Source organism: Nematolebias whitei, chromosome 20, assembly GCF_014905685.2.
Source record: "Nematolebias whitei isolate Nwh7 chromosome 20, NemWhi1, whole genome shotgun sequence".
Lineage (NCBI taxonomy): Eukaryota > Metazoa > Chordata > Actinopteri > Cyprinodontiformes > Rivulidae > Nematolebias > Nematolebias whitei.
In genome coordinates, this window is record NC_056517.1 from 21,450,643 (window position 1) to 21,464,049 (window position 13,407).

Below are 13,407 nucleotides of genomic sequence, written 5' to 3' on the forward strand. Positions count from 1 at the left end.
TATATATATATATATGTGTATATATATATATATATATATATATATATTAGTCATAGGGGTGGAAGAGTGTAGTTTGATTATATGTTACAAGGGCTTGCCGTACAGGTCCACAATGAACGTAAATGGGTAGCGGTCCGCGGTGACGTCACTCTCCGCTGCTTTTTCGTCTGCGGGCCGCACTTTGATCGGGAGGGGACGGATTTTTCCTCAAAAATCACCGACAACTTTCCCCCACAGAGTTATAACAGAGCCTCTGCTGCCGCCGGATTAACAGCAACGATGGGCAACTGTCAAGTAGGTGCTTTATTTAGCCTTTTGACTGTCTGAAAACCTCTTCTTCAAACCGCAGTCAAACATTTAAGGTTCAGTTTTCGGACGCGCCTAGTTTGGGCTCGGTCGTCAGAACCTTATTTCATTAAGTGTTTTTGGTCGCACGTGATTTAGATTCACGTTAAGTGATGTCTCTTTAAGATTTGACCGCGTCATGGCGGTGAAACAAGTTCTTATTTATTCAGAGGGAGAAAGGGCCTCTGCGGATCCATCCCTGCTCCTTTAATCCAATCGTGTAGTTTAATCAGGAAACAAATAAAATCAAATAACAAGCTAATGAGGCTGAAGCTTTTCCTTCAGAGTCAAAACTGTAAAGCAAAATAAAAGTAATTTGTCTTTGCCGTAAAATAAAAACTTAATTTAGACTGTTAAACTGTGCTTTTATGACATTCATGTGTGACCCTTCACCAAGTTTAAGGTTATTCAACCATGATTTTCTTTATCAAACCCCTCCATATCTGCCAGCTGCACCATCAGTCATCTGAAATGATCATCTGAAATATAATCTGTATCTCTCCACAGCCTACAGTGTTTCCCTATGAGGATTTTGATGTGGTTGCAGACATCAAGGCCATCCGCAAAGCCTGCAAAGGGTTAGGTAGGTTGGACATGATACAAACACGATAAAATGTTCTTGAACTTGTTTTTTTATTTTGGGTGTTTTGTGACGTGGTCGTCTTGTTCTCAGGGACTGACGAGCAGGCCATCATGGACATCCTGGCAAACCGCAGCTCTTCGCAGCGTCAGGATATCAAAGCAGCTTATTTTGAAAAGTATGATGATGTGAGTGTCGGATCTTCACCTGAGCTTATTGTTCCGCTTCTTTCTGGCTTTAGAAATGAAATCTTTGATTTCTGTGTAACAGGAGCTGGTGGATGTGTTGAAGAAGGAACTGTCGGGGAACTTCGAGAACGCCATCCTCGCCTTGCTCGACCCGCCAGTCGTCTACGCCGTGAAGGAGCTCAGGAAGGCCATGAAAGGACCAGGAACTGATGAGGACGTCCTGGTTGAAATCCTTTGCACAGCCACCAACGATGTGAGCGCCACATTCTGTCTTTACAAAACTACAATCAAGAGATTATCATGTAGAGACGTCTAAGTTTATCTTTGTCAACAGGACATTGCTATGTTCAAGGAATGCTACTTTCAGGGTAAGTACATGTTTATTCATCAGACTGATGAAATATTCACGTGTTCAAAGTTACTACTGTAAATATGAGGATTTCCTGTCACTGTATTTGGAACTCTTTGAGGAAATGAGTATGGGTGACTCATTTTGGTTGACTTGAACCTCGTACGATCCTTCTCTTGTTCCTTGTGTAATTCAGGGTCACACTTTGTTTAGTCAAGGCCCATCCTGCTCCAGCTTCCCCTTCTTAATCAAACGAGTACAGACAGCTGATTATGTTGTCGTTTTACGATTTAATACTTAAACTTTTGTTCCTGTTGCGTCATGTTTTATTCTCTAAAATATTTACTTTACTGTACTTTATCTTTAAACCACTATTTACATTCAGTAAACTTAAGTCAGGTCGTCTGGACGGTTTCCTTGTGTTGAAACGTTTTGTCTCTCATCCAAGAGACTTCTTCAGTCTGAGGAGCCACAACAAACTCAGTCCCATAAGCAGCACACTCACATAGTGGGCCAACCAGTTTAGTGGTGATGAGCTGTTTTCTGGAGTCCGCCCTCTCCCCCACCGACTCGTCTGAGGCAGCAGAGTCGAGAGCGGACTGAAGAAGATGAGAGATGAAATGTTTCAACACATAGGAACCGTCCAGAGACCCTGACTTATTGTTGGATTTATTACCTGGATTATTAAGCATGAACTTTGACACTACAGTAGTCCCTCGTTACTTTGCGGTTCGTTTTTCGTGGACTCGCTCTATCGCGGTTTTTCAAAATAAGATTGGACATGACACACACTTGGCTGATTGATGGATGAGCCGCACGATCGGCATGGAATTTTTATTTTAAATTTTTTTTTTTTATTATATAGCACCTGCTGCACCTGTGTGCAGCCCAGAGCTGCAGGATAAGCTTCCTCTTGCAGCTGATCAGCTGTTCTCGGGCAGAGGGGAGAAATGGGCATGGCCAATAACACTTGCAGGTGCCTGAGAGCAGCAGAGGCAGAGAAAGGGAAATCATGACATGTGCTCTTTTAGAGCGTTTAGAGTTTAGAAACATTGTTTAGAATATTGCAAGAGTGTGGGAAGGGTTTAAAATGCCTTTCTTATGTATGTATGTACTGTATGTATATATATATATATAATTACTACTTACTACATGTACTTAGGCCTGTCACGATAACAAATTTTGCTGGGCGATTGTCTCAGAAGTTATTGCGATAAACAATAATATTGTTTGAAATTTGACAATAATTTGTACTTATTGTCAAATTTAAGAAGAAATGTTTAATTTGTTTTGCATGTAGTACATTTTTCAACCACCGGATGGCAGTATAAGACCCTTTGAACCGAAAGATGGACAGTGAGGGAGTGAGCAGCATATCTCTTTAAGAAAAATGGGAGGGAGGTTCTTTGACGTGACATGGACTGTCTCTCTTCTGTTCTCAAAATGCGGACACTCGATGTGGTTTGAGCCTATGTTACCCTGTAACTTTAAACACCTCTAGATAACGTGCCATGCTGGGTGCTCATCTCATCTGTTATTTTTGTCGGGGGGGACGGGATGAGACACATCTGATCTGTGCATTGTTTGTACCGAGTTTTCAAGTTGGGTGGGTGGGTGGGGGGTGGGGTTCAGCATGAGGGAAGAGGCAGCGTACGCGCTGCCCATAGCTTTTTAGCTAGTGCGCCTGTATTGTGTGCTGCTAGCTTAGCACAATGTCAGTTCTGACGGGTGGGGGGGAGGCGCGCGCAGTTCGGTTCTGTTGACAGGGCGGGGCGTCCCACTTGTATAATGGTAGGGGAAACACTGAGTTGTCTTATGCTTATTATACAGTTCTCATTTTGCTTTGAGGTTTCTTTAATGATATCAAATGTTACAGTGAATACTTCTATGGTTTGATTCGGCTCAAGCCAAATAAATTTATACAATTTATCAGTTTTTATTCTGGAATTTTATCCAGTTAGTGCTAAAGTTTAATTAGCACTCAGCCAGTCTGGGCCATGTTTATTGGCCTACAGCACCCAGATGTAAGGAGAAGAAGAAATGTCATTTACCGACCGAGTTAGTTTCCATTTTATTCCAGATAAATCATTTCGGCTGCTTTATCATTGATCTTTTGTTGCTGCTGTTGTGTAAACAGCTGACATTCATATCTGAGTGTGGATTCAGATCTCAGAAGAGTAGGTTCATGTGCTAAAAGGTCCAGCTGGCAAATAGTTATCATTCAATAAGGCTTTTTAAAAAAGAAAAGAAAACTTATTAAACAGTTAAATACCTGAATGCTCTAAAAGCTTAAAACTTGATGCCATTATATGATCTGTTTTATGAGCTGATGTAAATAGTAGCCCGTATGTCTTATCATGTTTTGACTTTACTTTCACAGTTCATGAACGTGATCTGGAAGCTGATATAGAAGGCGATACGAGTGGGGACGTTAGAAACCTTCTCACAGCTCTGCTGCAGGCAAGTATCTCTGAGTTTCCACTCTGCTCGTGTAACTAGACTCCTCCCATCTGTCCCGGCGCTGAAACTGAGCTCACTCTCCCTGAACCCCATCATAAGATTTAAACACACGCTGTCTGGATGCTGTCCAGACACCCTGCCATTAGGAAAAGCTCCAGATGATTCAATCAGACAGAGCTCCTCTTCTTACAGGGAAACAGAGATGAAAGTTACGAGGTGGACGAGGACCTGGCGGAGCAAGATGCAACTGCCCTGTTTGAGGTCTCCTTTTAAATCCATCCTCTTGATATCCTTCCTGTCATGTTAATTAACACTAAGATGTAGTAACATTTGTGTGTCTCATGCAGGCTGGTGAGGGTCGCTTTGGGACGGATGAATCCACCTTCAGCTACATCCTGGCCACTAAAAATTACCTGCAGCTCCAGGTCATCTTTAAGATATACGAGCAGGTATGTCAGTCCATTAAAGGCTGAGTGTCAGTTTACAGAACATTCCACGTCCCTTCAGTTTGTTTCTAACTTTACTTTATATTAAATCAGTGGTCAGATTGTGTTGACATCATTCTGGTGCTCAATCAGAGGTATTTTCTACTTGTAGCTTTCTGGAACTGAAATCCTGGATGCTATTGAGAACGAAACAGCTGGGACACTGAAAAAATGCTACACTGCACTTGGTAAGTGGAATATCTGAGGTTTTTATGTATTCAATAAAGTTAGATGAGCTCGCAGTATGATCTGAGTAAACAATGTTTTGTAGAAAACGTCACAGGTTAGAAATGTTCCAGGGTTTGTACTTGAGCACCGTACTGCAGCGAGACTTGAACTTGGTCTTTTCTATCCGACAGTGAGAGTCGCTAAAAACCCGCAGCTGTACTTCGCCAGGCGTCTGAACGATGCCATGAAAGGAGCGGGAACCGACGAAGACACTCTGATCCGAATCATCGTGTGCCGCTCCGAGGTAACGTTACTGATGGAAGGTTGTTTATTCTTCAACTAACTCATTTTTGTTAGCATTCATCTAGTTGGTAAATAATAATTTCATTCTAATATTTCAGATATACAGTGAACTATTGTTCATCGACTCTGACTAATAAACTGAAGTTATCACTCATACCTAGAAATTATAACCCCTGATTATATAAACGGGCATTTTCAACAAGGTTAGGGAAAAATGTGTATTTTAAGTTTGAGTGAGAAAAAAAAAGTTGCTTCTTGAGCTGTTTTGCTAGAGTAAAGTCTTTACCTACTTTATGTAACATGTATGCACTAAATCAGTAAAATGGATTTCATATGATTATTTAAATTTTTTTTAATTTGGGATGGACACAGAAGAGAGAGACTGAATCTGATTTCTCTTGTTAGTTTACCTATGGCTCATAGCTATTACAACTTATTGTCATGCATATTACAGTTTACTAGATTACAAATATATACTTATAAAAATAGGCAAATATGTTATAGTTGATAATGGACAATGGACCGTACTTATACTCAAAACGCTTTACACTACAATCTGTGCCCTCATTTACCCTTTCATACAGCACTCTACTAGATCTATACAAAAAATAATCAGTGTTTTGTTTTATCACATTCATACACTGATGGGACACATCAGAAGCAATGAGGGGTTCACTGTCTTGCCCAGAGACACTTCAGCATGTGACTGTTGGAATCGAACCCCCAACTCTCCCATTGGAGGGCATCCGCTCTAATCTCTCAGACACAGCTGCCCCTAAAAAATTATCTATCCATCCATCCATTATCTTTACCCGCTTATTCCATTTTGGGTCACGGGGGTCGCTGGTGCCCATGTCCAGCAATCACTGTGAGAGGGGCGGGGTACACCCTGGACGTGTCGCAAGTCCATCACAGGGACACATAGAGACAAACGAGACAAACAACCATTCACTCTCTCACTCACACCTAAGGACAATTTAGAGTTACCAATCAGCCTAACATGCATGTTTTTGGTCTGTGGGAGGAAACCGGAGCACCCGGAGAAAACCCACGCATGCACGGAGAGAATATGCAAACTCCACCCAGAAAGGCCCCTGGACCGGGGTTTGAACCAAGGACCTGCTCGCTGAGAGGCAGCAGCTCTACCAGTTGCGCCCCCGTGCTGCCCCCCTAAAAAATTATAAATAGCCAAAGCTATAAAAAACCCCCCCACCTTTTTAATCTTTTTAGACATTTTTATTTTACCATTTTTCCTGGTAGATATGTTGTTCTATCAGAGTTAGGCATAAAGCTCTTGTCAGCTTTTTGAGGTCTGTAGCAAAAAAAGCTCCCGTGCCATGATGGTACCTTCATCCCAAAAAGCTCTGATTGACACATGGTGCAATGTGACTTGTAGCAACCCTGCTCTCCTTGTTGATTGGCTTATTATTCTCAGGCCTGGCCGTGACAGCTGTTCTTTTAATGTAAGTAATCAGCCTGAATAATTGGCTGACAGATCAATGTATTTACCTCTATGTATACTAAGTCAATGGTTCTTTATTTGTCATACGCACCACATGTGGTACATGTGATGGAACAAAATTGTATACACAGGGTCCCAGTCAATGTCCCCTCTAATTTTTCATGTGTCTGGGCAAATACACAAGTTCCCTGAGCGCACTGAGGACCACTATGAGCAACATCAGATGTGCACTCAGTGTTCACGCACCAGTATCACACCTGTTCCAAACCTGGGATCATAGCAAGTTAAATGGCTTATTAAAATAATCAAATTACAGCAGCAACTTCTATTCATTTACTTTTAATATAAGTGATTTGACCCACTTCAAATGAAAAAGACAATACTTTTGTTGTTCATGAGATGTGTAGTATGTTAAATGTGAGAGTCCTGCAAGGTTCTCCCCCCGAAAATTTTGAATAAAGTAAATGCCATTTCCTACATTCTGGTGTATTTTAACGGGTTGTTTAACATCGAGTTTTACCTAGACGAGTAACACTTGATTCAATAACTATTTTAGAGTTAATTGCACAATAAGACCTGCTTGACCGACAGCTCTCCTTGTGTGAAAAGAGCACGTTCCTCTTCTCTCACGTATCCTAGTCACAGTCTAAGAAACACAGTGTAGCCTAAGTTAAGTTTTATGGGGGGGGGGGAATCACTAGCCAATATGAAACGATAATAATAATAATCACTCCTTACTAATGTCCTAGTATAAAGCAATACGATCATCATCCATCGTCTGTATTAGTAACTTAAAATACTTAATTAAAACTCCAGTAGCAAGCTAGGTTTATTTTAATCTTACCCAGGTCCAAGGTCAAGAAGCAAACATAGCATTAACACAGTATGAAGAACATTCAGGAATTGTTTCTATAAGAACATCTTCAAATATTTTATGTGAACGGTAAGATTGCTCCACCAACGAGGAAGTGTAACCCAGGGTGAGTTAACCTCATACAAACAGATGGTCAAAGCAGATGGCCGCTTGTCCTGAGCCTGGTTCTGCTGGAGGTTTCTTCCTTTTAAAAGGGAGTTTTTCCTTTCCACTGTTGCCACTGTGCTTGCTCAGGATGGGAGACAGCAACGAAGCCAAGATTCAACTTGTCTGCTGGCCTCCTTAGATAGAGAACTTTACTAATTGGCTTTTATGTCTGTGAATGTTCCTGTAAAGTGCCCTGAGACAACTTTGTTGTGATATGGCACTATATAAATAAACTGAATTGAATTGAATTGAAACAAACAAACAAAGTTAGCTGAACTGTGGAGGTAGTGAAGCTCACGGCGTTTATTGTTACAGTGAGGAAAATAAGTATTTGAACACCCTGCGACTTTGCAAATTCTCCCACTTAGAAATCATGGAGGGGTCTGAAATTTTCATCTTAGGTGCATGTCCACTGTGAGAGACATAATCCAAAAAAATAAAAAATCCGGAAATCACAATGTAAGATTTTTTAATAATTTATTTGTGTGTTACTGCTGCAAATAAGTATTTGAACAATTTGCAAATAAGTATTTGCCGATCAGCAACAATTCTGGCCCTCAAAGACCTGTTAGTCCACCTCTAAAAAGTCCACCTCCACTCCACTTATTATTCTAAATTAGAAGCACCTGTTTGAGGTCGTTAGCTGCATAAAAACACCTGTCCACCCCACACAATCAGTAAGACTCCAACTACTAACATGGCTAAGACCAAAGAGCTGTCCAAAGGCACCAGAGACAAAATTGTAGACCTCCACAAGGCTGGAAAGGGCTACAGGGCAATTGCCAAGCAGCTTGGTGAAAAAAGATCAACTGTTGGAGCAATTATTAGAAAATGGAAGAAGCTAAACATGACTGTCAATCTCCCTTGGACTGGGATTCCATGCAAGATCTCACCTTGTAGTGTATCAATGATCCTAAGAAAGGGAAGGAGGTTGTTCCCCAAAATCTCCCAATACATGGCCCCGGTCATTCTCTCCTTAATACAGTCGTCCTGTCCCATGTGCAAAAAAACACCCCCAAAACATGATGCTTCCACCCCCATGCTTCACAGTAGGGATGGTGTTTTGGGGATGGTACTCCTCATTCTTCGTCCTCCAAACACGGCGAGTGGAATTAAGACCCTAAAGTTCTATTTTGGTCTCATCTGACCACATAACTTTCTCCCATGACTCCTCTGGATCATCCAAATTGCCATGGGCAAACTTAAGACGGGCCTGGACGTGTGCTGATTTAAGCAGGGGAACCTTCCGTGCCATGCATGATTTTAAACTATGGCGTCTTAGTGTATTACCCACAGTAACCTTGGAAACTGTGGTGCCAGCTCTCTTCAGGTCATTGACCAGCTCCTCCCATGTAGTTCTGGGCTGATTCCTCACCTCACTTAGAGCATTGAAGATGGGTCGTGGCTGGGTCTTCCAACATGACATTGACCCGAAGCACACAGCCAGGATAACCAAGGAGTGGCTCCGTAAGAAGCATATCAAGGTTCTGGAGTGGCCTAGCCAGTCTCCAGACCTAAACCCTATAGAAAGTCTTTGGAGGGAGCTCAAACTCTGTTTCTCAGCAACAGCCCAGAAACCTGGCTGATCTAGAGAAGATCTGTGTGGAGGAATGGGCCAAAATCCTGCAGTGTGTGCAAACCTGGTGAAAAACTACAGGAAACGTTTGACCTCTGTTCCCTGAGGTCAGCAGACCAGTTGCTCCTCACAGTTCCAGGAACTCGTCTTAAGCGCAGAGGGGATAGGGCCTTCTCTGTAGCAGGATCAAGACTTTAGAACGAGTTACCTCTGCTTGTCAGACAGGCCCCCTCCCTATCGGTTTTCAAGTCCCGTTTAAAAACCCACTACTATTCAGTAGCATTCAACACCAGATGATCTGTGTTTTGAACCTGTATGCTCCACACTGGTTAGTCGTCATTATCTGCATCGTTTTTATGTCTATATCTCTGAGTTACTTCATTTTGTATTTTGCTTTGTGTGTTACCTGTTGTTCTGTCTGTACAGCACTTTGGTTGGCCTTGTCACTGTTTTAAGTGCTCTATAAATAAAATGGTATAGTATGGTAACTGCAAACAAAGGCTACTGTACCAAATATTAACATTGATTTTCACAGGTGTTCAAATACTTATTTGCAGCAGTAACATACAAATAAATTATTTTAAAAATCATACATTGTGATTTCCAGATTTTTTTTTTTAGATTTTGTCTCTCACAGTGGACATGCACCTAAGATGAAAATTTCAGACCCTTCCATGATTTCTACGTGGGAGAACTTGCAAAGTCGCAGGGTGTTCAAATACTTATTTTCCTTACTGTATTTATTGTTTATTGCATTATTATTTAGTGAGGCATTTATTTCTTATCGACCAACATTAAGGCAAAGAAGACAGAAAAAATGTCAGCTACTAATAATGACTTAGTTATAGTTACAGCAGTGGGTGTTTTCATGCTGCAGGTCAGCACAGGGCAAGAACTCGCAGTGAAATTCAGTATGTAAGAGTAAATTTTACATTACACAACTTATTAAACTTCTTCTTTCGATTTTTTCCCTTTTCAGGGGTCACCACAGCGAGTCATCCTCCTCCATCTCACTCTGTCCTCTGCTCACTCAAACTACCTCCCTGTCCCCTCTAACTGCATCCATATAGCTCCGCTTTGGCTTTCCTCTGTCTTTTTCCTGGCAGCTGCATTTCTACTTTTACCTTCTCCTTCATCCTTTTACCCACTGTCCCTCCTCTGGACATGTCCAAATCACTGTCCCTCTTCTAGACATGTCCAAACCACTGTCCCTCTTCTAGACATGTCCAAACCATTTCATTCTGGTCTCTCTAACATTATCTCCCAGTTGTTCAACCTGTGCTGCACCTCTGATGATCTCATTCCTAATCTTATCCATCCTTGTCACTCCTAATAACCTCAACATCTTCATTTTTGCCACTTCCAGTTCTTTCTCCTGTCTTTTTGTCAATGCCACTGTCTCCAAACCATACAACATAGCTGGTCTCACCACTGTTTGTAAACCTTTTCTTTGACCATCCAGATTTACACCGAACACTACTGTTTGCTAACCCTTAGCATGATAAAAATGGCTACAAGTCGTGGGATGAGCTTACTTACCACCTTTGTTTGACGTTGTACGACCGTAAACTTCTGTGGTAAATCCACAACACCAAATATTATTCCTCCGTATGTGATTGAAATATGCAGTAGCAAAGCTTGGAAAAGAGCTAGAAGTAACGGTCGCTTGTAGCTATGTAGCTTCTTTGAACACAGCGCTGCTGAAACTCCAGAAGACGCTAATTGGCTGGATACACATCACGTGACAATTCACGTGACACAGCTCTGTTTTGACTGGAGGCGGGGTTTCCATCCCCCACTTTGCACGCATCAGGCGCTGTACTATAGACAGCTGTGCTTGGTTCTCGCAGTTTATTATAAAACGGGAGATAACCTTGTGGCCAGTTCGCAACTGTGCAGCATCGATTTTCTTGTGCGCAGAGAATGTATGAGCAGTGTGTGATTGCGCTGGTACATAGCTTAGCAGGAACATTGGTCCCAGTTACATCCAACAAAAGTGTAAAATGTAAAAGAAAAACTGTAATAAGCTCTAAGATATGAACTAAGAAAAAGTTTAACTAAAAATACGCTAAGCACTAGTAGTACAAAAACAATACGCACGAATATGAGTCTGTGTAAGCAGATGAGTTGAATGAACACAGCAATATGAAACAGATCAGCAGCAACATGAAACAGATCAGCAGCAACATGAAACGGATCAGCAGCAACATGTTGTGATTCTTCACAGTGATTATCCTGGTTAGGGAGTCTTAACAGCTTCAGGGTAGAAGCTGTTCCTCAGTCTAGTGGTTCTACACTTAATGCTCCTCAACCTCCTTCCTGAGGGGAGTGGGGCAAAAAGTGTGTGTGCTGGGTGAGTGGGGTCCTTCATGATGCAGGTGGCCCTCCTCCTACATCTGGAGGTGTAGATGTTTGTGACGGTGGGGAAAAAGCTGACTCCAACAGACTTCTGTGCAGCCTTCACCACTCTCTGCAAAGCTTCCTCAACCCCCCCCCCCCCCCCACACACACACACACACACACACACTTTTGTTCACACATTTCTGTTCAAAGACAGACCAAGGATGCTCAGTACCATTGATTGTTTTAAGAATGCATATATTCAAAACCCACAAAGCAGTTTGGTGGCTGATATTAAGTGGCTGCATTCTTATTTGTTTCCTCCCAGTTCGACTTGGAGACCATCAAAGACATGTACCTGGAAAAGTACGACGTGTCTCTGAAGGACGCCATACGGGACGAGTGCAGCGGTGACTTCAAGCGTCTCCTGCTGGCTCTCTGCCACTAGAAGCTGGAGAAGGTTTCTGTCTAACTAACTAACTACACTCAGTCCCCTTAAGGCATTATGTGGGCAGCAAGAGGGGGCTGACGTGATGAGTAAATTACATGTTCCATGTGTAGCTCATTTTTTATGCATTATAAAGGCTAAAGTGTATGAAACTCGTCAAAGTTTTAATCCTAATTCTGATAGGCTTCACCAGCGTTTATTAAGATCATAGATCTCTTTACTTTAGGAAAAGCACCAAGATTTCTTTGTTCCAGCTAACCAAAATACACTGTTTTAATGGGTGATGTGATCAAATGATTTAAAGCTTTATAAGATAAAATTATAAATGTCAGCCATGTTTTATCCTCCGTATGTCCTCACTACATTTATCCATCTGTTACAATATCTTGATAAAGAACAGTTACTTTTTAAAAAATAATTCATTATTAGCATTTTCACCCCCTGCGCCACAATCTCCTGTTACCCTACACTGCTGCTACGATTCATGCAATCACTCCATTTGCCTTGAAGTCTCTGTGCTTTAATGAAGAAATGTCAACATTTGTATTGAAGAACAGTTAATGAAGGAGTATTACGAAGAATATGCAATGAATTTACTTCCTGAAGTGTTTTCACAAACGATTCCTGAGAGTTTATATTTTTATCAGTTGTAGAAAGATTGATTTATATTATGTTTTATGGTTTTATCCTGCTCATCCAGAATGCTTTGACAAATCCATCTACACCTTACCTTATATACTTATTTTGTATTTTATTACTAACCGAGGACAAAGTTAATATATAACATTGTAGGGCTGGTGTATTAAGCGGCCCAGAGGTTATGTGTGAAAAGAAAACATGAATATATTCAGGTGATTCCAACATTTACCACCTTGATAATCTGATGTCTTTTTCATTTCTGTATCTTTTTATGGCAGCTTAGATTTTTTATGACTGACCACTTTTTCAACGAGCCGAACAGATACTCAAGTGATGTCACTAACCTGGACAACAGTTGTTTTCCTCTCACTAGCCAAATTATTTTAACCCAACTACAAATAAAGTTTACTGTAGCATCAGTTTTTGTGTTTTTTTTATTCATTTCCTGATGATAAGATGTGTTTACACATAAATCAGTACATTTATTTAATAGTTTTTTACTGGGAGCATGGTATGTCATTTTCTTTATAAACCTCCTCCCACAGAAAAACTACATTTCTTTTTTTTTAATTGAGCCTTCTGGAGGTGATAAGATGTAACAGTGGATTTACCAGTGAAAGAAAGTGTCACTTTAAATCATGGATGAACAGTCAAAGTCATCTTAGGTAAAATCTTAAACTGCTGTCAGCATGAATATGCAGTTGACACATCCAGTAGTCTCTTGATTATCGCGGGGGTTTCTTTACAACCCCCACACCCCAGGGCCAGATTAATACTTCACTGTACCCTGGGCAACAATCTTCAAGGGCCCCATCATCACGACCCCAGAATCACCATAATCTGGCAAAATACAGAATAAATGACCATAATATACAGTAAATATACTTCAAAATTCTAACTATCAAGTGTATTTTTATGTATAAAACTCCAAATGCTCATTGACACAAATCATCAAGACTGAATTAAGTTGAACACACTTTGAACACCACGTGACACCATATGTGTACTTGTTTAGTAACGTGTTGGCCACTGGTGTCTGAAGC

The 13,407-nt window shown here is 41.1% G+C and overlaps 1 protein-coding gene across 1 annotated transcript; it reads left to right on the forward strand.

The window, feature by feature from the left end:
* Positions 1-259: 259 nt before the first annotated feature.
* On the forward strand, positions 260-12,520 carry anxa13 (annexin A13). The gene is made up of 11 exons (XM_037694262.1): positions 260-294; positions 853-928; positions 1,019-1,113; positions 1,196-1,366; positions 1,448-1,481; positions 3,843-3,922; positions 4,115-4,183; positions 4,270-4,371; positions 4,520-4,595; positions 4,767-4,879; positions 11,606-12,520. The coding sequence occupies exons 1-11, from the start codon at positions 280-282 to the stop codon at positions 11,723-11,725; spliced, it is 951 nt and encodes a 316-aa protein (XP_037550190.1). The 5' UTR covers positions 260-279; the 3' UTR covers positions 11,726-12,520.
* The last annotated feature ends 887 nt before the right edge of the window (positions 12,521-13,407 follow it).

What these genes read in the sequence shown, in the direction of transcription:
- anxa13 (XM_037694262.1), top strand. An exon ending in CAAAGCCTGCAAAGGGTTAG is followed by an intron (nt 929 to 1,018) that starts GTAGGTTGGACA and finishes TCTTGTTCTCAG; the next exon opens with GGACTGACGAGCAGGCCATC. An exon ending in ATTTTGAAAAGTATGATGAT is followed by an intron (nt 1,114 to 1,195) that starts GTGAGTGTCGGA and finishes TCTGTGTAACAG; the next exon opens with GAGCTGGTGGATGTGTTGAA.